Below are 23818 nucleotides of genomic sequence, written 5' to 3'. Positions count from 1 at the left end.
GCAAATATAGTAATAAGTTTAGATTGTCCCTCAGTAATTGAGAATTTAGGATGGATTGTATTTACTGAGGGACTGTATGACTGGATTGTATTTACTGAGAAGTATTTCAGTTACTTTCCTGACTTCGCTTTTCAAAGACACTCCAGCTTCTCCCTCCTGGTATTGCCGATGTCCGGGGATGTTTTCTAAATAGACAGGTGAGCAGTGTGCATCTGATGCCGATGCTGCTTCCACTTAGAGCAGGTTGATTTTCTGCTGGTGAAATGTCATAAAGCTGATCCTGACTGACCCCAGTGTAAAGGAGCTTGATTTCCACTGCCTCTATCTTCCAAATTCCTTCCCACAGAAAGGTTTCAGAGTAGCAGCCCTGTTAGTCTGTATTAGCAAAAAAGAAAAGAAAAGAAAAGAAAAGAAAAGGAAAGGAAAGGAGGACTTGTGGCACCTTAGAGACTAACAAATTTATTTGAGCATAAGCTTTCGTGAGTGAGCTGTAGCTCAGGAAAGCTTTATGCTCAAATAAATTTGTTAGTCTCTAAGGTGCCACAAGTACTCCTTTCCTTTTTCCCACAGACAGAGGCTGAAACTACAAGATTGGATTGGAGGGGCCAGTTAAAGTTATACTTCAGTTAACATATATATATAGAGAGAGAGAGAGAGAGAGAGAGCGCCCGCTTTGAGATCCTCAGAAACAAGATGGAAGACGCAGGGGTGCTGGAACTAGGGCTAGCACCCCCTCGCTTGATGGAGTAATAACAAAATATGTGGTTTCTGATTTCAACACCCCCACTATAAAAATTGTTCCAGCACCCTGGCAAGACAAGAGAGCAAAGTACCAAGTGTCATGACCATCACTGACAGGGACCGGAGGCAATTGCACTGGGTAAAAGGCACAGTGGTTATGGGTGGGGACAAATGCCCTCTTGGTGGATTTCCCCTGGGAAGACTTGGGCAAGGCTGGAATTCCGTATAACCAAGCCCGATGGCAGCACTGCAAAGCGAAACACAACCCTAAAGGTTATACAGGAGCTAAAATCTCCCAGCCCCCGCGCCCCCGCCAATTCTGTGGGGGCAATGGCATGTGGCATCCTTCCAGGCTGAGAGTGCATGGTGCTACAAATCCCAGTTTCCCACTGTTTAACCTCAATCTCTCTGCAGCAGCAAAAGCTCATGAGTGACAAACAGGCTGGCCAACCGTGAGCCAGAACCCCGTCCTCGCCCTGCCAATCCCCGGCAAAAAGGAGATCAAAGCAGGAGATCAGAGAAAGGGGAGGAGGGGTGGGCAGCTCCTGGCATCTTGGAAAATACAATGGCAAGCAGCGCACTAACAGCAGCCGCGGGTCCTCTATCTCCGGTACAAGCAATCTGAGTTCCACTGCCCAAGGCGGCTCGTCAGCCCTGTCTCCACCAAACCAAGAATTATCCGTCTGCTCAGGTCGCTCTCTGCTGTCCATTGGAAGCAGCTTTCTGTATGAGAGGGCAATTTGTTCCTATCCCCTAGCGTGCACGCACTCACACACACATCACCCAACGTTTTGCACTTCTGCTCTTGTCCCAGTTGTGGTATGAGACGACGAGGTTAGACAGACAGACAGCAGCTCTCCGGGGACAAGGCCAGCGGCTACTGTTTCTGTGTGGGCTGTGGGTACTCCCCCTGCCTGCCGGCTGGGGAGGCTTGGCCTGGGCTACTCTTCCAGTCTGAGACGGACGACTGGAACCAGAAGGGGACTCGATTCCTCATCTGGGAGGAATTAAGTAAGTGCTGATGTCACGGTTTTGTTCAGGCGGTTAGGGAGGAGGGAGCATGCACCAGCTTGTTACACTGAAAGTAAGTGGGAAGGGGATGAATCCAGAGCAGGCCACTGGGACTGAAAGCTGATGTGAGAAGCAGTAGCATCAGCCTGGCCCTAAACAATGAAAGCATATTGCTGTGTGAATATGCATCACCCAGCAAGGACATGCAGCTACTTCTGGGGTGGAATTTGGGGCCATCCTGTAACAGCAGTACTGTAAAAAGATATTTTTAGAAGAGGGGGTGAAGAGTAACTTTAATTGGAAATGCAGGGGGTTCAGGCTATTTTATATAGGGAGAATAGAAGTGATGGAGCTGGAATTTGGCCAGGACATTGGGGTTAATACAGGCAGGCAATGAATTTCCCCCACCCATTCCCCTTATTCTAGTATGTCATATCCCACCCAAGACTGAATGAAACCAAGAGTGAAAGGAGAGCTCTGCAGATGTTCCATGCCTCAATTTCCTCCTCTGAAGGTCCCCTCAGCCTTCCCCACATAGGGTGGAGTTAGTGATGTGGCTTAGCCCTCCATCCAAGTCACTAGCCAAAACTTAACCTGGGTAACAAGAGTCTATACAAACAAAAAGTTCTTCTGCTCCTCTTGGACTCCTCTCTAGTCTGTCCTCTGGGCTCAGTTCCCAGTCCCTTCTGGGCTCTTTTTAAATCTCTCTGCAATGAAGCCCTGACTCCCTTGCTTCTTCTAGCCCCTACTTCAGGCCCTTCCATGGGCACCCAACCTTTTCCCTATGGTTCCTCCTCTAAACTGCATTCTCTGCCCTTAGTAGCCCTTGTATTCATAAGATTGTCATTTGACCCCAGTTAATCCTCTCTTCTTCAGCTGGGAGGTAGCTAATTATGACATAGGCAGGGCTGGTCCCATTGCCCTTGTGACACGCTCTCATACAGCAGGCAGACTTGTCTTCAGGGACAGGTTTGAAATTCAGCAGTCATGGATAATCCTGATAGAAATGCAATGTTGAGTAACAGTCTCTCCTCCAGGAGAGACATGTCCCAGCCTCTGCTCAAGAGAATCTCTCAAGGCCCCAAAATGGTTCAGGCTGGGAAGGCTTGGCTCATTGGAAAAGTCTGAAGGGACACTTCCCAGTGCTGGGGGAAGTGACTGTCCATGAAGCTAAATCCCTGAAACCCTCTCTGCTCAGACCCCAGCACCTTGCTGTGACAGGCAACTCTGCAGAATTCAGTTGTCTCCTCTAGTCCTTGAAATGGACTAGGGATGGCATCTGCCCAAACCCCACTCTGCAAAGGCTCACAAAAGTTGGATAATTGATTGGTCTGGGAGACGCTGTGGAGCCAGCCACCACCTTCTAAGTGAGATCCTGTTATACTGTACCTAAGGACAGATAGTGAGCAAATAGTAACCCCAGGGCAGTCCCTCTCCTGCCCCACACATAATGGGGAAAGATGTCAAGGTGAATTTTCTCAACAAGATGCAATGAACATTCCTGAGAGTAGTGGATGAAAGAGCAGACAACATGGCAGTCCTGGAATAGAGGAGTAGGAGGAGGGGTAGGATGGAAGTCTGCTCAATGGATGGCCTCTCTCTCTCTCTCTCTGCGGAAAGATGATAACCAGAGCGGCAAGGGGCCTGTGGGAGTCAGGCTGTGCCACAGAGGACTACATAGGAGGCTGAGGGGCCATCCACCTACAGGGTGGAAACCTGGAGGAAAGGAGGAAACCTCAAGGTCTCACTCTGAAAACCCACATCCCATGAGGCTGCAATGACCAAATACCACTTGTTAGAGATGGTGGTTGATATTGAATATACTTCTCTTGGGTGATAGGTCCAGCCATAGTAATAATGTACATCCTAATAATTCCTTGTCCTTTTTATCCAGACATCCAAAGCCTTTCGGTAAATATCAGTGCCCTGCCATACAGATGGGGAACTAAGCATAGAGATATTAAAACTAAAATTGTCAAACCTGCATAGGCGCTGACTCTGTGGGTGCTCTGGGGCTGAAGCACCCATTGAAAAAAATAGTGGGTGCTCAGCACCCAGGAGCCAAATCTTGAGTGTGGAATGTGATACAAAATTACTCAAGATTGCAGTCTACTTTGGACTTAAGAGTTAGGAAGGGATCTCTCAAAACTGGGTGATTTGGCAACAAAATGGCAGATGAAATTCAATGTTAAATGCAAAGTAATGCACATGGCAAAATATAATCCCAACTACACACAAAATGATGGTGTCTAAATTAGCTGTTATCCATCAAGAAAGAGAGCTTGGAGTCATTTGCAGTACTCTAGAAGCACTATGTTTCCAGAGTACTACAAATTTATAAGAATCTTTTTCACTATGCCTGGATTACCCTGAACTCATTCTCCAGCTTGAGAAGATTTAAAAATCATCTCCAGTCATCAATGGGATAGTCAACTGAATAATGTAGCTGGCCTTAATGTGCATCAAGGCAATACCAGGGAACTAGATGCAAATAAGATTGCTGGCAGTTTCATCTTGAAAGCTACAGTGAGACATAATGTCTTTAAACTGGGAGGTTAGCAATGGTGCAAGTAGAAATAATTTCTTGCTGGTACTACACTCATGGGAGAGACACAGGGGGGCATGTGACCTCCCCACGTGACCCTCCATGTGACTCCTCCCTGCCCTCAGTCTGGGACCCCCACGCTCTCCCCATCCCCTCTGACACTCCACTTTGTATATACAATCATCAACATGCTTAACTACTCACTTTCCCCCCAAATATGTAGTATTTCAGTCTGTTTGTATGGAATATGGGAGTTGGGTGAGGAGCTCTTTCAGCATATGTATGACTTATTAAAAGATAAATTTTAAGTAGAACTGTATACTAAACTGCTTTATGGTATTGTACCCAAATATGGCATTTCAATCGGGGATTCAACTTCCTTTATAGGAGCAGACTCCTAAAACTCTTACCATTCCACAAAAGTGGTCAATAGTCATGCAAATAGTCCCATTGTGTTCAGTGGGATTGATCAAATGATTAAGGGTTACAGGATTAAATTCCAAGTTCGTAAATTGTTCTGGATGAAGCTGACAATGCCTGAGCTGTCAGATCAGAAGGAATTTCATTCAAATAAAGGTGGGCAGATGTGTGATAAGTCTTAGCTCTGTTGCTAAGATGAGGAACATATTTTCAGCAAAATTCTTGGCAGATTCCTGAGGTAGCTGGTTTAAGGCGGTCAGTGTCTGCCATTATAATCTTCACTTATAGTTCTCTCACCCACAAAGCTGAAAAATGAGGCATTTGTTTTCATTGTTTTGCTGTTCCACTTCTAGTTAACAAAATGCATGTTAGACTAGTTTGGCTGCAAAGAAGAATTCTGTGTACACTGGGGACAACACCTGATTCCTGTAAGGCTGCAGAATTGGGCTGACATCAGAATCCACACATCCTCTGGTCAGTGCAAGCAGAGGAATTCCTCTAATGATTTGGACTTTATGTGATGTAATATGGATGTCATGGATAATTCAGACCAATGGGGAAAACAAAATAAAAAACACTGTTTAAACACCTTCCGTCCCTCCCACCCCTCCCCTCTTGAGGACTCCTGACCAACCAACAAACTTAAACAAAGCCTTTGCTTAAGTTTGTTAGCATATGTATTGTGCTGTTAATGCCATTTAAAGATTGAATGCCCTCCCTAGCCACGTTCTGCTCCTTTAAGCAGAGGGGGGAGCTAGTTCCAAGTCTTTCTGGTATCCTGTACCCGCTAAAAATCTCTTGCTGGTACTGTGTACTGGAGGGTAGTGCCCTATTTTCACTCCTGGAGGTTAGTGAAGACAGCTTGTAGGTGATTGCAATTATTTTAATATACTTTAATTTATGAAAATGTAATTATGTAGTTCATAGCCATTTAATCGTTATTAAAATAGTAAAGATACCAATATAGATGCATTCAATAACTAGAATATGAAATAAGTATATGAATATGCTGAAAATAGCCTCCCCCCCAAAACTGGCAGTCACATACACCTCCTCAAAAGTACCCACCAGCAAAAACAAAAGTCAGCACCTATGCAAATCTGGGTGTGTCTGAAATTAGGCATGTAAATCAGTAGTCTGATTTTTAGATAGGTTTCAGAGTAACAGCCGTGTTAGTCTGTATTCGCAAAAAGAAAAGGAGGACTTGTGGCACCTTAGAGACTAACCAATTTTTAGAGGTGCTGATCACCCACAGATCCCACTAACTTCAACTGGAGTTGGAGGCACTCAGCATCTCTGAAAAGTCAGCCACTTTCCATCTCAGGTTGAGCACCCAAAAATACTCTCTAAGCCTCCCCTATCCCCCACAATTATATCTAATCTATCTCATACTCAGAATCAGTTGCCATTTCAGAAAATGTTGGTCATGTATCTTTAGGACTGTCACCTTGTGCATCTGTGACTCATAAAGCTTCTGCTTGTCTCTCTCAAACACAGGGAGAAGCAACAGGATTCCCTCAAAGAAGGGCCAACAAGGACGATGTTGCACAACAGTGCTCACAGGAGCGCCCTTGACATAAGGAGAGACCCTATGACTTTGTAGCAGAAATCGAAGCGTCCCGAGTGGGTAGAGACAGTTCAGTAAGGGAGGACGTGGGGCTCTTGTCCAGGATGAGTTATATCATGCCCTCTGTACACGATTTGTACCGCAGCACCACTGCCACCTCTGTGCCAGACCCAGGGTCAACCATGGACAGGGCTCTACCAGAAACTGCTACCGTAAGCCCTGAAACCACCAGCTTTAACAGCACCAAAATCCCAGATGTGGTCAGCAGTGGGCCCAGCCTGAGCACAATGCTTCTCTCATTTGGAATCATTACTATGATTGGGTTGGCTGTAGCAATGGTAAGAGAGACCCACTCCATCCAGCATTTTAAATACTTTTCTTTCTAAAGTAGGGAGGGTGGGTGTGATTTATCAACATGAGTTTTAGTCCCAGTAACTTGATTGAACCAAGAAAGAGCCACCACACCGGAGAACCATACAAAAGTTTTGGGCACCGAAAGTGTCGGAGATCCACAACTTTTAACTGTCTTTATCCAGTGCTCAGAAAGAGCCAAGTCTGGGAGGTATGTGTAGGCTCCCAGTAGGAACCCAAATCGCAGCACAATGATCAGTGCTTCTGGGATCTCCCAGGACTTCAGTCCAGGCAGGGTGCCCAGTAGTTTTGAGGATGCCAGGAACCAGTTCCCATATGTGGTATGAGCATTTTTTAAAATAACTTTGAGTTTATTTAAAAGAAAATGGGGCAGATTCTGCTCTGAGTTGTAAATCTGGGTTACAGAGTAACAGCCGTGTTAGTCTGTATTCGCGAAAAGAAAAGGAGTACTTGTGGCACCTTAGAGACTAACCAATTTATTTGAGCATGAGCTTTCGTGAGCTACTCTACTCTGTCCTATGTAGGTTTTTATACCGTGCTTATCACTGTGGCATCTAATCACCTTCCAGTAGTGCATTAAGCCATATGACTATCCATCTGTTGTTTATGCTCTCATCCTCCCCCCAGAGGAACATGCATGTGCAGTGGAAAGTCTTGGTCTGGTAGGGTGTCTTTTTTTAATAAAAATATACCTATTACTAAAAGTGTGTTAGAAGAGACAAGGTCAGAGAAATGTGCCTTGCACTTGGAGCAGATAGTGAGGTTTGTGATGGCTCTTAGTTCCTGGGGAAGTTCATTCCACAGTCTCTGCCCCTGCAGAAAGTTCTGTCTCCCTTGACTGAGGTGGAGTTGGGCGGGGGCGGGGGCTGTCTAGCTTCCTGTGATACGGACACAGCAGAAGTAGGTCAGCACTTCAGATTACATGAGGTGATGCACTGTTAAGCAGTGAAATATTAAGAGGGGAATGATCTCCCCTCCCCTTCTTCCCCCATTGTCATGTTTCCTTTCAAAGCCAGCTCCTGAGTAGATCCCTTGGCAATTTGGAAGTAAAAAGACTTCTGAATGTGTGGTAGGTTTCCTACATAACACCTAACCCATCTCTCATACGGAGAGTTAAAGAAAAAAGGAAGGTTCTGTGATTGTACAAAGAAGCTGTTATCCAAATAACAACTGGCATGTCTAATGATGTGTGGTGTGGAGTCCGTCACACTCTTCCCGTGGGATATTGAACAAATTCCCCGAGCTGCTCCACAGAGCCAGCCCTTCCATCTCCACTATAGGTAGTGGCTTTCTAAACCTTTCTTCTCACTTAGTCCTAAATGCGTGTTGCTCATAAAGAAGGCAGCGCAAAGGGCTGGGGTCCTTCTCTAGTAGAATAAGCTAGTTTACCTTTCAGAAGAAGATGGGTGTTAACAACAAAAATCAGTTCCTAGGGTCAGTTTCCCTTACAAACTGCAACAAGTTAATTTGTGGAACTTGCTGCTGCAGAATTTTCTTGCAGACTTTCAATAAAGTTTTCAAAGACAAAAGCAAGTCAACCTAGACCAGTGGCTCTCGACCTTTCCAGACTACTGTACCCCTTCCCTTTCAGGAGTCTGATTTGTTTTTTGTATCCCTAATTTCACCTCAAAAACTACTTGCTTACAAAATCAGATATAAAAATACAAAATTGTCACAGCACCTTACTGCTGAAAAATTGCTACTTTCTCATTTTTACCATATAATTATAAAATAAATCAATTGGAATATAAATATTACAATTAATTTCAGTGTATAGTATATAGAACAGTATAAACAAGTCACTGTATGAACTTTTTGCTTCTACTGATTTCACTGGTGCTTTTTACGTAGGCTTTTGTAAAACTAGGCAGATATCTAGGTGAGTTGACGTACCCCCAGAAGACCTCTGCGTTCCCCCATGGGTACATGTACCCCTGGTTGAGAACCCCTGACCTAGACCATCCCTGTCAGGTGTTGTTCCAACCTTCTCTTTAAAACCTCTAGTGATGGGGATTCCACAACCTCCCTCGGAAACCTATTCCAGAACTTAACACCTGTTATAGTTAGAAAGTTTTTCCTAATATCTAACCAATCTCTCTTGCTGCAGATTAAGCCCATTACTTCTTGTCGCACCTTCAGTTAACATGGAGAATAGTTGATCACCGTCCTCTTTATAACAATCCTTAACATATTTGAAGACTTATCAGGTCCTCCCCAGTTTTCTTTTCTCATGACTAAACATGCCCAGTTTTTTGTAGTTTTTTTTAACTTTTCCTCATTGGTCAGGTTTTCTAAACCTTTCATTATTTTTGTTGCTCTCGGCTGGACTCTCTCCAGTTTGTCCACATCTTTTCTTAAAGTGTGGCACCCAGAACTGGACCCAATACTCCAGCGGAGGCCTCACCAATGCTTAATAGAGCGAGACAGTTACCTCCCATGTTTTACATACAACACTCCTGTTAATACACCACAGGATGATAGCTTTTTTGCAACTACTTCTCATTGCTGACTCATTCCATTTGTGATCCACTATAGCCCCCAGATCCTTTTCAGCAGTGTTAACACCTAGCCAGTTATTCTCCATTTTGTAGCTGTGAATTTGATTTTTTTCTTCCTAAGTGAAGTACTTTGCACTTGTCTTTACGGAAGTTCATCTTGTTCAATTCAGACCAATCCTCTAATTTGTTAAGGTTGTTTTGAATTCTAATTCTGTCCTCTAAAGTGCTTGCAACCCCTCTCAGCTTGGTATCACCTGCAGATTGTATAAGCACACTCTCTACTCCATTATCCAAGTCATTAATGAAAATACTGCTTAGTACCAGCCCCAGGACAGACCCCTGCAGGCCCCTCGAGGTACTCCTTCCCAGCTTGATAGCAAACCATAACTCCTCTGAGTATAGTCTTTCAACCTGTTATAAACCCACCTGAGAGTAATTTCATCTAGACCCAAATTCCCTAGTCTGCTTATGAGACTATCACCTGGGAGTGTGTCAAAAGCCTTACTAAATTGAAATATACCACATCTACTATTTCACCCATCTGCTTGGCCAGTAACCCTGTTAAAAGAAGGAAATTAGTTTGGCTTGGTGTAGTTTGTTCTTGACAAATCCATGTTGGCTATTCCTTGTAACCCTATTATCCTCTATGTGCTTACAAATTGATTGTTTAGTAATTTGATCCAGTATTTTTCCAGGACTGGTCTGTAATTCCCCAGGTCCTCCTTGTTCCCCTTTTTAAAGATAGGCACAATCTCCTGCTCCTCTCCTCACTGGAACTGTTTTAATGATGTTTCTCTTTCTCCTCTAGGTTCTCTATATCAGGAAGAGGAAGAGGTAAGTGCAGTCTGCTTTTGGGGAATCTTAATGCATCAAAGCTAAGGCAAAGACCAGGTAATCTCTAGCAGACAGAGAGGCCAGGGGAAGGGAGTCAGATGGCAATGCAGAGTTCCCTCCCTTTCTCCCCCCCCCCCCCCCCCCCGTTGTAGATTTCCTTTTCAAAGCCAGCTCCTTGCCATTTGGGAAGCCAAAAGTCCTCTGAATGTGTGGTAGGTTTCCTACACAACACCTAACTTATCTCACATAGGGAGGGATAAAGAGAGGGGGAAGGTTCTGTGTTTGTACAAAGAAGCGGTTATCCATATAACAGGCATGTCCTATCAGCGGTGGAGTCTGTCACATTTCAGCCAATCTCAAATGCTACGCTTACAGGCAGGGCTCCTCTGCTCCAGCTGCCTTATGTAATGAAGTTTGCCTGGCAAGGCTACATGTGCCAGACCCCAGTTCTCCAAAGCTTCGGCTTAGCTTGGCAAGGGCTGTGGGCCTACCTTTCCCCCTGCTTTCCTCTGTTTATGGCAGTGCTACTTGGCGGAATGATGGACTCCACATTTCCCCTGGATCCAGTTTTGCAAGACACTAAGTTTCCTAGCTCAAGATTTAGTGGTCTCCCCCTCACCCACCCATTAAGCTTGCTGCTGAAAATCAGGAGAAGGATGGCAAGCAGGGAAAGACATCTCTCCTTGGTTCTCCTGCTATTTCCAAATGGACACAGACACTGGTGAATTTCTGTGCCATGGACGGTGCCTCACTTAGTGACTGCAGTGGGCAATGCTAGGCTACACACAGCCTGCAGGATACATTGCTACTAGCCAGAAAACTTACAAGCTGGTTCCCAAAGCAGGGACTTGAGAGAAACAGAAGCAGCTAATGGCAGTGCTGAAACATTTAGCCTGTAAACATACTGATGGTTTAGTGGGCAGAACCCAGCCAGAAGCAGGCAAGGGTCATGTGGAGAACATCATCTGAGCCTGGGCCAAAAGGGATATTTGTGGTGGTGAACAGTTCAGGAATCCCTGCCTCCCCACAAAGTGACACCCACAGCATATGCCGGGGCTTTGACAGCTACACACAAGTATGCCTGTGTGATGGGGTCAGCAGTCCCTCTCATCACTGCTTTGTCTAGGCCAGCATGAAGGGAGACTCTTTGTGGGGTCAGGCTACATTGTTAGTGTGAGAGCAGGTAAGCCACACAGAACTACAAAGTGTTTGTGTGTCCATGAGCTCCCTCAAGAGCTCCTTTTAGATTTTATGTACCAATCCCGCCTTCCTCCTTCCCAGGTTGTTGGCAGAGACTGAACTCAGAACCAGACACAGGCCTCTACCACTTGAGCTGAAGATGTAATTCTGCCAGCAGTAGGAGGTTTTTATCCAACATGTGGACTAGCCACTGTGGTTGGGAGGCGGGGGTGTGTGTGTGTACAGCACACTGAGCCAGCGTGGTACGTGCTTCCCCCTGCCACATAAAGCTTATCCTGAGATTCTAGGTCAGTTTAAATCCCCACATGAGCCCCTGCTGTGCAGCCACAGGTTACCGGGAGTAACTGAACCGTGCACATTCAGTACCGGCCTCTTCCACTTTGTCTAACAAAACAACCTGGTTAGCTGGTAGCAGCAGTTGGATCTTATTCTTGCCCCTGGATGGGGACATGACACTTAGTGAGTTACAGCCAAATCCTCTCTTAACAGCAAGAAGCACCCTAAAATATAAAATATACCCCTACACACAGATCCATACACAAGTTTCAGCAGCTGCCCAGCAACAGAGTGGGGAGGGAAGACTAACCAGTCTATTTCACTCTCCCTCTTTCCTCAGCCACAGGTTTCGATGCTGCACTTTGCTCTTCTTTCCTTTGGCAGGTTAGAGAAGCTGCGGCACCAGCTCATGCCCATGTACAATTTCGACCCCACAGAAGAACAGGACGAGCTGGAACAAGAGCTGCTGGAGCATGGGAGAGATGCTGCATCTTCCCAGGCCACCCAGAGCAAGGTAGTAGTTGCCTTCCACAGTCACATCACGCTTCTTTCTACCCAACCCACTCAGAGATGTGCAGGCCTGTTATTACTGAGCCTGGCAAATGCATTGGAGTTAGTCTTGTAATGAACGCCGTGTGTGGCATAAGCCACACAGAGCCTCTGGGGTCTTCATTAACCATGTGGTACAGGCTGGGGTAGAAGGCCAGAGCAGCTTGGAAGGGAACAGGGAAAGGGGAAGGTCACAGGGTTGTCATTACAGAGAGATGGTGGGAGGGAAAATGCAAAATTTGGCAAACTAGAAGAAGGGGAAGGGAGGGTTTCAGCAATTAGGGGATAGGTTTCCTATAGCTAATCTCTCAACATGTTGCAAGGGCCTAGCAGAGCATCAAATGGAGTTGGAGCTGGTACGTGCTGGTAGTGGGAGCTGACAAACAGAGCCCAGCACATGCATGGCCAAGTGTGCAGCCCTTGCACAGGCCATGGAGAAGGGCATCTTCACCTCATGAGCACCCCTTCCTCTCTAGTGATAGCATTGCATGGGGTCCTGGTCTCTAGCATTCCTCCTTCTGGGCTCTCCCTGGGGCTGCATCTCAGGCCACATCTTCCCCTGACTCCCTCTCTGTGGTTCTGCAGGTTGGTCATCTAGCCAAACTAGATAGAGTCTAAACCCCCTCCGCAGGAGCACAAACTAACCATCTAAATAAAAGTCCAAATCAATCTTCACACTAATAGTGCTTCTGCCCCCTCAGGCTTCAGTGTAGTTCCCTTATTTTCCTCTGCCTCAGAGGTTCCCTTGTAGGAACCTAACCTGCCCCTCTAGCCTAGAGTTCTTTCACCATTGTTTCCTGCCTATTAAACCCTGTCCCAGAGCACCTCTCCACCAGTATCTGCCACCTCAGCAATCTCTCCCAAACTGAGCTCCACAGACCAGCTCTGCCTCCTCTGGTCAGGAGGCAATTAGTAAGTCTCCCCTCCAGGTGCAGAGCATGCCTAGTTGCAGTTCTGTCTCTTGCTTTGCAGCTGGTGGGGGTTAAGCCCCATCAAAGGGAGTAACCAATTTCTCATCTGCATGAAGGAATCTAACCCTCTGGCTGGCCCATAAGGCAGCTGTGGAGAAGTGTGTCTCAGCAAGGGCCTTGCTGTGGAGGGTAGGGGTGCAGCCTCCTGTGAGTTTCCAATCATTGCAGTTAGCACACATTGCATTTCCAAGTAGAGGAGTGATGGTGAAGTACGCATAGACTTGGCTAAGCAGGTTACTTGAGTGCTACTGCATACAAGGCTTTAGAAGAAAGACCGGGAGGCGAGTTTCTGCTTTAGCTCAAGTGGGACGGGCTTTTGCAGCAGAAGCGCCCAGGCTCTAGGTTTGACAGCTGCTGCAGACCTCTGAATGGCCACGGCATGCACCATAATGACAACTGCAAAGTCCCACAATGCTGCCGATTTGCTACACTAGAGTGATTTGAGAAGAGGGTCTCCACTAGTGGTTTTCAATTGCTATTGGTATAGTCTTTGCAGTATCTCAGCCAACATGTTAGCTCTGTGCCAATTTGCCCAGGGCACCAGGTTGTGGGAGGAGCAGGGAAAGGAGCTGCTTACCACTCTCAGCCAGTTTCACAATCTTCTTTGTTTTCATTGTTGGGGGAAAAAGTTCTTATGAAATGCAGAGGCATCAGGGATAGCTGGAACAGGTATGTCTTGGAGCAAGTGATGTGAGGGTGCAGCCCCTCTGTAGAGTAAACAGCTCCCCTTCTTTAGATTTCTTTTCAGCTGTACCAACCAGCCCACATATTCCTTTCCATTTCCTATGGAGCTTTTCCTTAGGGGTGGAAAGTGCTCTTGTTTTCACACACATACTTCACTTTATATACTTAACTAATTGGCAGCAGATTAATGGAGGTGAGTGTGGGAGAGGAAAAATACGTAGAAGTTGTAACTGTAAAGCCTTTTTCCCCAAAGGAACCTCCCCTATTGCCTAAGCACACATGTAAAAATGTAGTAGCAAACTGTCATGTGGGCAGGTAGAGACACCTGAGGTAGCAAGTAAACAATGGCAGCTTTTGCTTCTGTATCTTCTCCTTCACAGAGTCACCATCTTAAAATTCTGCTTCCAGAACTAACAGTATGCATCCGATGAGGTGAGCTGTAGCTCACGAAAGCTTATGCTCAAATAAACTGGTTAGTCTCTAAGGTGCCACAAGTACTCCTTTTCTTTTTGAGAACTAACAAAGCGTCCCTGAGAATACACACTGCTGCGCTTGACATGGGCACAAACTACAAAACTTTGATCTGCAGGCTGACTGCCCTGAAATTCACAGGGCTTTTGGATAAGGGGTTTTGATAGTTCCATTGTCAGAATAAAGGCCAGTGGCCAAATTTGGACCCAAATCTGGATTTAGATTCCAGTTGCCTGCCCCAAAATGTGGGCTGTTTCTTCAAACCCAACTCTACTAGACAGGATAGAGCAGGGAGTTGGGTTACTGCATTTTAGGTGACCGGTTCTTCTGGGATCACTTACCCCTTGTATCACTGCTTGTGTGTATGTTTTGGAGGGATTGTTGGTGGCAGAGGGTTGTGTGTTTAACATGTTGATTTTTGAAAAGTAGAGGAATAATATATAAAGTAGGGATTCTGACTAAAATGCGACTAGGAAGAAATATAGGATGCATAAGGAAGAGCTCATTCAGATAATGAAGTGGGTGAGGGAGGGAAACAATGGCACAGTAGCAATGCCAAAGGCAACTGATTAGGACAGGACTGTGCTGCTGGACTCCTCAGATCTGCCTGGGGCCTGCTGCCTCACAGCTGCCTCTGATGATAAATGGCAATTGTAAAGGTTCGAAAGAGTAAGAGAGAACATCCAAAATGGAGCCACTGTATAGCATGTGGCAGGTTTCATAGGTTCCAAGGTGCAAGAGCCATAGGGCTGCAACAGTTTGGAAGTGACTGCCTTGTACATACAAATATTGATAAAGAGATAAGCCATCCAAATGATGCAGGGAGAAAGAAAGTGTTACATGTTGTTTATCCATGCAGCCTGGATAAACTACATCTAATGATCCCCATTGTCTGATGGTGTAAATTGGCTTGTCTCCATTGACTTCAATATCTGGCCTAATATATATTTGGGTCACATATTTGTTAAGCCCAGTGTTTTCTAATCAGACTAATCCTGGTGATGAATGTAGGCATAGGCGTGCGTACAGGGTGTACCCAGGCACACCCTAATGCAGGGCTGGGTAAGCTCGTCCTGCCTGGCCCACCCCGAGCTCCCGGCCAGGGAGGCTCCCCATCTTCCCCCGGCACCTCAGCGCGCCGCGTCCGGGAGCGGCCCTGGACAGCGCGGCTGCAGCGGGGCCTGAGCTCCCGCCGCTCGGAGCCGTGTGGTGAGGGGCGGGGCTGCGAGCGCAGGTCCCGCCGCTGCAGCGCTGTCCAGGGCCGCTCCCGGACGCGGCACGCTGAGGCGCCGGGGAGAGGTGGAGCTAAGCGGCACGGTAAGGGGGCCGGGAGTCCTGGGGACAATCAGGGGCTGGCTGGAGCAGAGGCTCCGGCGGTCAGGGGACGGGGAACGGGGGGTTGGAGTGTGGGAGTTCCGGGGGTCCAAAAATCCCGCCCCGGCCCGCTCTTTTCCGCCCCCCCGCCCTCTCCTTGCACGGCAGGCAAGCTTCCCCCTCCCCCGCCTCTTCCCCCAGCATGCTGGGTTCCTGCCCTTCCCCCTCTCCCTCCCTACCGCAGATCAGCTGATGGCCCTTGGCAGGGAGGGGGAGAGGGAAAAGCAGAGCCACAGTTCGCTCTCTGCTCCGGGGACCTTGGGGAAGGGGGTGGAGTCAGGGGATATCCCCTCCAGCCCGCTGCTGTGAACCGCTCACGGCAGGGGGCTGGGAGCACCCCTATGACCCCCGCCCACACCCCCAGCCCTCTGCCCTGACCCCTGCACCCCCTCACACACCCCTAGCCCCCCCTGCCCTGACTCCTGCACCCCCCACACATACCCAGGCTTCCCCATGCCCTGACTCTTGCACCCCCACTCCCACCCTGAGCACTAAACGGGAGCTCCTGCACACACACACACACACATTCCCACCTGCACCCCTCGTACCAAGTGGGAGCTGCCCAGGTAAGCGCTCCACACCCAAACCTCCTGCCACAACCCTGAGCCCCATCCCTCATTCTAGCTCCTGGCCAGACCCTGCACACCAATCCCCAGCCTGCTTCTTCACCCCCAGCCCTATTCTCAGCACACTCCCACCCTCATCTCAGTGCAGAGAGAGGAAGAGAATGGGCTAGAACCAGGGAGAAGGTAGGTACCTACTCTATGCAGACGGGGCTGGGACTCCAGACCGGCAGTGGGCTGAGTGGGACTGGCAGCCGGGACCCTGGCTGGCAGGAGCCAGCAGACGGAACCCCAGACCGACAGGGGGCTAAGCGGCAGTGGGCTGAGCCACTCAGCTCACTGCCAGTCTGGGGTCCCGGCCACCAGCCCCGCTCAGCCCACTGCCAGTCTGGGGTTCTGGCTGCCGGCCTAGGTGAACGGAACCCCAGGCCGGCAATGGGCTGAGCGGGCCAGCGGCGTAAGATCAGCATTTTAATTTAATTTTAAATTAAGCTTCTTAAACATTTTGAAAACGTTGTTTACATACAACAATAGTTTAGTTAGGTAATATATAGACTTATAGAGAGAGACCTTCTAAAAAACGCTAAAATGTATTATTGGCACGCAAAACCTTAAAGTGAATAAATGGAGACTCGGCACACCACTTCTAAAAGGTTGCAGACCCCTGACCTATATAAACGGCTGCGTCAGGCATGCCCAGCGCAGTGTCTACAGTGTTTGTAAGCTTTGTCACATGTACTCTGCTGAAATAGCCTAACAAGCCTGTGGCTTTACGTTTTAATTCAATCGTATGACACCCCCTTTTAATTTTAAAATATGGATTGGTTCATTGTTAAGTTAAGAAAAGGAGCAGACAAGCTGTTCATGTGAAAGAGCCTTTTCGAAACTAGCACATGTAAAAAACAATCTAAGAGGTACAGTGTCCCAACAGCGCCTCGACTCACTCATGATTTTGTACATTGAACAAGAATTGGTTTTGTCAGTTAATTACAACGATGTGATTGAGGAATTTAAGTCCATAACACCTGGTGAGCGAAGTCTCACTCTCTAGGACAGGAAGATGAAGAAACCTTAATCTGTTTTGGTCGGTTTGGGTTAGCTCATTATCTGGTTAAAGATAAAGATCATGAAAATTTACTATCTTTGTATACGCCTGGTTATCACTACAGCAAAACTTTGGTATTTTGTGCCTCATATTTTAAGTAAAGTTTCGTTGTTAATTTAAAAAAATTAAGGTAAGTTTTAGTTTTAGTTTGTTTGATGAATAAAAATAATGTCCTTTATGACTGAGTAATTCAATAAATGTTTGCCTTTTAAAAAAATTCCCTGGGTGCACATCCTAATGAAATGTGCTGCGCAGGCCTGTGAATGTAGGTAAGACACAGTGTGTAAGTTTATGAAGAGACATGTGGGTTTGCAAATATCTCTGCAGATCCTTGCCTTGTCTCATCTCTCATTGCTTCATTTTTGCAGATCCTCCTGATGAGCCAGGGAACCGTCCAGAGACCCAGCCGCCTTGTGTTCACAGACGTCGCTAACGCTATCAATGCGTGAACGACACCTGCCCCTGCTTTGGATCACGCTGAGATCGGGGAGGACGGAGCCAACCAGTTACATACCACAAGCATGGATGAGGATACCGAGCTTACCGACCACCCCATCAGTTTGTGCTGTGACTGAGGAGCAGTTCTGGGCATTTACACACTTCAGGCAGCAAATGCTTGGTGGTGGCTGGCTGCAGCAACTTTTGGTGCGTGCGTCGCTACCAAAGGGCCCTGAGCTGCCATGCTCAGATTTCAGGAGCGATCCTGGTTAGTGCCATTTTACCAAGCTGTGCAGGGATGAAGATAAACTGTCTTGAAGCTAAATCGGTCAGAACACAGGACCCTACCAAGTCATGGGATCGTGGCAGGGGTGGGAGCACTTGTTTTGAAGGGCTTTCCCAGTGGTTTTATACCATAACATCTCATGGTTGGAGTCCTGCAGTGTAATCTAATGGTTTCCACGGAGCTTTAGCGGGTGCCTGGAGGCAACTTAAGCCCCCTTGAGCTGGAAGGCAGTGCAGCTGTGTCTGTCTCCTCGGCAGTGCACATGATATTATCCCAAAGGCAAGCTCATCTGTCTTGCCTCTTGTGCTGCCTGGATTGTTCATAAACACACTCACGGGGTAGCACTCAAAGATTCCTTGTGGTCTTCCATTGGGTTTTGGTAGCACTGGAGTTTCACTAGTTTTAAAGGTGAACCAAAGAGCTTTGGAAAAATAAATTGATTACATAAATCTAAAGAGAGGAAATGGTTGAATGTCCCAGATCAGTGATGTAATAAGAATGTAAGGACAAGCCATTCAGCTCATAGAAGCTGGGACCTCTCATCTCCCTCTGTAGAGCTCCCTCTGGCTTAGCTAGGAGTGGCAGTGATTGGTGACCGGATACCACAGTGGTAGAATTAATATATTAATAATAAATAAATGGGATTGGATGTAGTCCCATCCACTCCTGTGCTTTGGCCAAGGAAGATGGTTCTTACAGAGCAAAGTTTTCTAAGGGAAGAACAACACTTTGAGGAAGTCTGTGTGTGTGAGAGAGAGAGAGTGAGAAAATATAGGACAAATAAATTTCAGTACATAATAGTCAAAAGTGTGATCCTTACTTATTTACCTGCCAGAACCTGGATTCAGGGTTCTTTGCTTCTCTTGCTGAAATAGATGACCCCATCTAAAGCAGTGTACAGCGTATAAGAAAACGCTCTGCTTTATGTCTCAGTCACATCAGCCAGCAATGCAGAAGAAATGCAAAATCTTGAACTTGGGTCTTGGTAGGTAAAAACAAATCCTTTTGGTTCACCTTTATGACTGGTGCACTTCTCTCTCAGCTGTGCCATTAACTGATAGGGCGAGTGCTGAAGAGGAAGCTCCTGGGCAAGAGTGGTGTAATGGTGCCTGCCAGGCCCCCACTGCATCTGGCCAACGTAGCACACTGCAGTAGGGAGCTGGCACTGTAATAAGCAGAGCTTTCTGGCAGTCACCAAGAGGAAGCGCAATATGGCCAGGCACTGCAGGGAGAACATCAAAAGCAAGTAGCAGGACCTAAGCAATGATAGTAGGAAAGTGTAAAAACAGGCTGTCTGTAAGTTTCCCTTCACCCATGTCCCCCAGCAGAGCCAGATCATAAGACAATTGTAAGACCAGGTGATGGGTCTGTACCTATGGATCTATATAGATATAGTCAAGAGATCCAGCTGTCCCACCAATAAGTTTGAGACCTGATGTATGCAGCACATGCATGTGTCCATCACAGTTGATGCACTGATTATCTATTGATTTTCCTTCAGCACATGCATTTGTCAAACAGAACTGCCTTCTGCCCAGGTGTTCCAGTGCAGAGAGAGCCAACTCCATGACTCTCAAAGTAAAGAGCTCTCTTTAAATTGGCAGCCAAAATCTGAATGCATACCTATATTTAGAAAGTGGGCATTATGCAAAGAGGCAGGTGACTGGCTGTCAGAGTGTCCAGTAGTTTGGGTATTCATCGAACTGCACAAGTCAGGACTTGCTGGTCAGCGTACCCGCCCTCAAATCATTTTCTGACAAATTTCCCCCTTTCATACGTGCACATACCTTTCCTGCTTATGGGCCCGATCCTGCAACCCCTTCTCATGCAACTTGTCCTTACCCAGCGGAGTATTCACTGACTACTCACCTGCATAAGACTTTGCAGGACTGAGCCTTTTGGGAGGTTTATTTTTTTTAAACTTCCCCTCCCTGTTAAAAGCTTGAGGATTCTTGGAACCTGTTTGATCCTGGAGTCTGTAGCTGCCTTTGGGAAAATGGCCCTCAGCTCATAGCCAGAAGAAAACTGGAATCTACGAAAAGGCATCCCAGCACCTTAGCTACAGGCTGCCATTAGTGTTCCCACTCCAAAAGGATTGCTTACAACAGGGTGAGGTGTATGGAAATAAGCTTGATCCTCAGCTGGTGTAATACAGCCTATCTCCGCTGGGTTTGGTGGACATTGTCAATGGCCCAGATCCATAAACGTATTTAGGTGCCTAATTTAATGGGAGGTAGGTGCTAATACCTTTGAGGTTCTGAGCCCTGGAGGCTTCAATGCAGCTACACTGATTTTACCCCAGATGAGAATCTGAACCAAACACATCACACACTTTACTCTGCTTTGGGAGAACCATCATCTCTTTCTATTGGCTCAGAAATGGCTGCCAGCAACTGAGTTGTCAGATTTCTCCCTTGTAGATTTCAGCTGTTGCTGTAAGGCCCACTGGGGCTTGGCAGGCCTTAGGGCTTCTGAACTATTTGAAAACTAAACAACATTGGCTTTTTTCTTTTTAGGGGAACATTTTTCAAGACTCCTTATCACTGACATGAATTTTTGTAATTCTTTGATTCAATACACAAAACGGTAACAGGAAGTATTTCCTAAAAGCAACAATATGCTTTGCAAAGCGCTGTGAACCCCTTCCTTGCATTTCTCAGGCAGTTGCTGAGTGATGCACTTGCTGTGTATCCAGAACGAAACCCATACCTTGTCATGTATTAGGGGTAAGACCTATATTATATAATAAATGGACAGAATTCCACTCAGATTCAAACAGTTCTCTTATATAAGGGGGCTCTGTCCTGTGCTGGGGGCCGTTGAATCAATGTAATACAGATAACAAGACTAAAAGAATATTTCCACTATTGGCTGGGCTTTAGCATTCTTTTAGTGTAATAGCACCTCCTTACAGGGTACTGGACATATACATATAATTTAGTAGATGTGTTAAGGTGTAATTTAACTCAAGTTTTAAGCATTCAGATGTAATTAAAGTATTTACATGAAATCTGGCATGATTTTTAGTCTTTTTTTCTTTTCATTTTTCAGGAAAAATTGCTGAGCACATATACCCAATGCATGCTGAATCAGCATGTTCCAAGCACAGTACTAGACACTGAATACTTGAGCAGAAACACTCCCCCTCCATGAGAAAAAATATCAACAGGTTGAGATCGACAAAATCGGGCTTGCAGAGTTTCTGCTGAACGCTCCTCTCTGGGGAGAGCAAACTGGGGTGAGACAACCCACATTGCAGATCACAAGGATGCATGATCAAGGAGTATAGAAGCCAGGGCTTCTGTGGTTGGAACTTGTGCTCTGGCAGCCCAGTTTCTGGACAAGCCACATTCTCATGGACATCCCCACTCATACCAATAATAATCCTTCTGAGATTGCAAAAAAAGTGGGGATGAATACTACTTGAAGAGGCCCTGAGAGTCCCTTGCTGTTATACACTAGACTATCTACCAGGATTGCAGAGACAATAGGAATTGTAGAAAATTGATAAGGGAGGCAAAAGGACACAAGCAAACTCTACAGCCAGCAAAGTTAAGGACAACAAGGAGGTTTCTTAATATATTGGTCTGTTACTAGATGGAAATGATAGACTTAACAACAACATAGACAAGGCAGAAGTGTTTAATAAATATTTCTGTTCTGTATTTGGGGAAAAAACATTGTCATGTCATCTGATGATGACATTCTTTCTATTCTATCTCATGGGGATATTAAACAGCAGTTACTAAAGTTAAATTTTTTTGAAATGAGCAAGTCCAGCTAACTTTCATTCAAGAGTTTTAAAGAACACTGAGGAGCTTGTTGGACTGCTAATGTTGATTTTCAATTAGACTTCAAACACTGGGGAAGTTCCAGAAGACTGGAAGAAAGCAAATGTTTTGCTAATATTTAAAAAGGGTAAACAGGGTGACCTGGGTAATTATAGACCTATCAATCTCAGGCAAGATAATGGAGTGGCTGCTAGAGGACTCAATTAACTAAGAAATAAAGGAAGGAAATATAATTAATGCCAATAAACATGAGTTTACGGAAAGTAGAGCCTGTTTAAAACTTTTTATTTTTTGACAAGATTACAAGTTTGGTTCATAAAGGTAATAGCATTGATGTAATAGACCTCTGTAAGCCATTTGGCTTGGTACAGCATGACGTTTCAATAAAATGAAAATGATATAAAATATAATGGTACACATTAAATAGATTAGAAGCTGGTTAACTGAGAGGTCTCAAAATGTAAATTGGAATTATCATTGAGTGGGTGTGTTTCAAATAGGGTCCTGCAAGGATTGGTTCTTGGCACTACGCTATTTAACGTTTTTACTTAACACATTATGACCTGGAAGAAAATATAAATTAACTGATAATGTTTGCAGAAACACAAAAGTTGGGGGGAGTGATTAAATAATGAAGAGGACAGGTCACTGATACAGAGCCAGCTGAATCTCTTGGTAAGCATAGCGCAAGCAAATACGTGGTTTAATATGGCTGAATATAAATGTATACATCTAGGACAGTGGTTCTCAAACTGTGGGTCGGGACCTTGTTTTAATGGGGTCACCAGGGCTAGCATTAGACTTGCCGGGGCTGAAGCCTGAGCCCCACTGCCCAGGGCCTAAGCCTAAGCTCAGGTTACAGGGCCTCTGCCTGGGGCTGAAGCCCTTGGGCTTTGACTTTGGCCTTAGCCTCCCTGCCTGGGGCAGCAGGGCTCAGACTTTATTTTGTCCCCCACAGCCAGGGCAGCAGGGCTTGGGCAGGCTCAGTCTTCAGCCTCCACTCCTGGGGATGAGTAGTAATTTTTGTTGTCAGAAGGGGGTCACAGTGCAATGCAGTTTGAGAACCCCTGTTCTAGGTACAATAAATGGCCATCCTTTCAGGATAGTGGACTCTATCCCAGCATGCAGTGACTCAAAAAAATTTGGGGGTTGTGGTGGAGAATCAGCTAAACATGGACTCCCAGTGCAATGCTGTGACTAAAAGGACTAATGCAATCCTTGGATGCATAAACAGGTGTGTCACAGGGTCCACTCACCACTGGTGGCACCTCCTCCTGGCCATCCTGGGGATTAGCTCTGGCCAGGCATTGTGCCCTTCTCCCATGGTGTCTCTCCCACTGTTCTCTCACTATCTGCCCCCCAGGGGGCTCCCTCTTCATGACTTGGCCCTGTGGCCAGGTCACCACATGTTTCTCCTTGCGTGGGGGGACACTAGCCAATATCTCCGGTCCCAGACACGAACCTAGGAACCTCCCTCTTGCAGCGTCCAGATATGCCCGCTGGGCGCTGCAAGCTTATATAAGTTCGTCAATTTAACAAAGAAATTGATATATATCAGGCTTGTTATCCCAAGGGGAGCCTCTGACACACTTCAAACCAAACACACTGCTTCAGGTAGAGTAAACAAACAAATTTATTAACTATAATGATAGATTAAGTGATTATAAGTCAAAGCATAACAAGTCAGATTTGGTTAAATGAAATAAAAGCAAAACACATTCTAAGCTGATCTTAACACTTTCAGTGCCCATACAAACTTAGATGCTTCTCACCACAGGCTGGCTGGTTGCTCTTCAGCCAGGCTCTCCCCTTTGATCAGTGCTTCAGTCGCTTGGTGTGGTGTCTGTAGATGTCGGTGAGAGAGAGCGCACGCGCACAGGGCAAATGTCTCCACCTTTTACCATGTCCTTTCTTCCCTCTTGGCTTTTCCCACCCCTCAAGTCAAGCAAGGTTGAACAATTTCCCTGGTGTGGCCTCATGCAGGTGAGTCATTGCATTGTAGTTCCTAGACTGGACAATGGCTGTTGATGGATTGTTTGACACCCCACCCAGGCACTGGTTACTTTCCTTGCTGTTGCCTCTAGGTAGCTAATATCTGGCTGATTCCCCCAACTTACAGCAT

The 23818-nt window shown here is 46.3% G+C and overlaps 1 protein-coding gene across 3 annotated transcripts; it reads left to right on the top strand.

Moving 5' to 3' along the window:
* The first annotated feature begins 1265 nt into the window (after positions 1-1265).
* LOC311523162 (uncharacterized protein C3orf18 homolog) lies at positions 1266-22067 on the top strand. 3 transcript variants are annotated; one of them, XR_014712279.1, is made up of 6 exons: positions 1266-1752; positions 6215-6622; positions 9963-9988; positions 11849-11978; positions 17550-17887; positions 20957-22067. XR_014712279.1 is itself a non-coding variant. In XM_084632909.1 (6 exons), the coding sequence occupies exons 3-6, from the start codon at positions 6389-6391 to the stop codon at positions 17628-17630; spliced, it is 471 nt and encodes a 156-aa protein (XP_084489035.1). In that variant the 5' UTR covers positions 1266-1752; positions 5071-5191; positions 6215-6388; the 3' UTR covers positions 17631-20887. The 3 variants fall into 3 exon arrangements, 2 of the variants coding, with proteins under 2 accessions (XP_084489035.1, XP_084489034.1); XM_084632909.1 differs by lacking the exon at positions 20957-22067 and adding an exon at positions 5071-5191 and having other exon boundaries at positions 17550-20887; XM_084632908.1 differs by lacking the exon at positions 20957-22067 and having other exon boundaries at positions 17550-20887.
* The last annotated feature ends 1751 nt before the right edge of the window (positions 22068-23818 follow it).

The sequence above is a fragment of the Lepidochelys olivacea genome (assembly GCF_965140295.1).
Source record: "Lepidochelys olivacea isolate rLepOli2 genome assembly, chromosome: 7".
Taxonomy (NCBI): Eukaryota; Metazoa; Chordata; order Testudines; family Cheloniidae; genus Lepidochelys; species Lepidochelys olivacea.
This window is presented reverse-complemented; position numbering and strand designations above follow the sequence as displayed.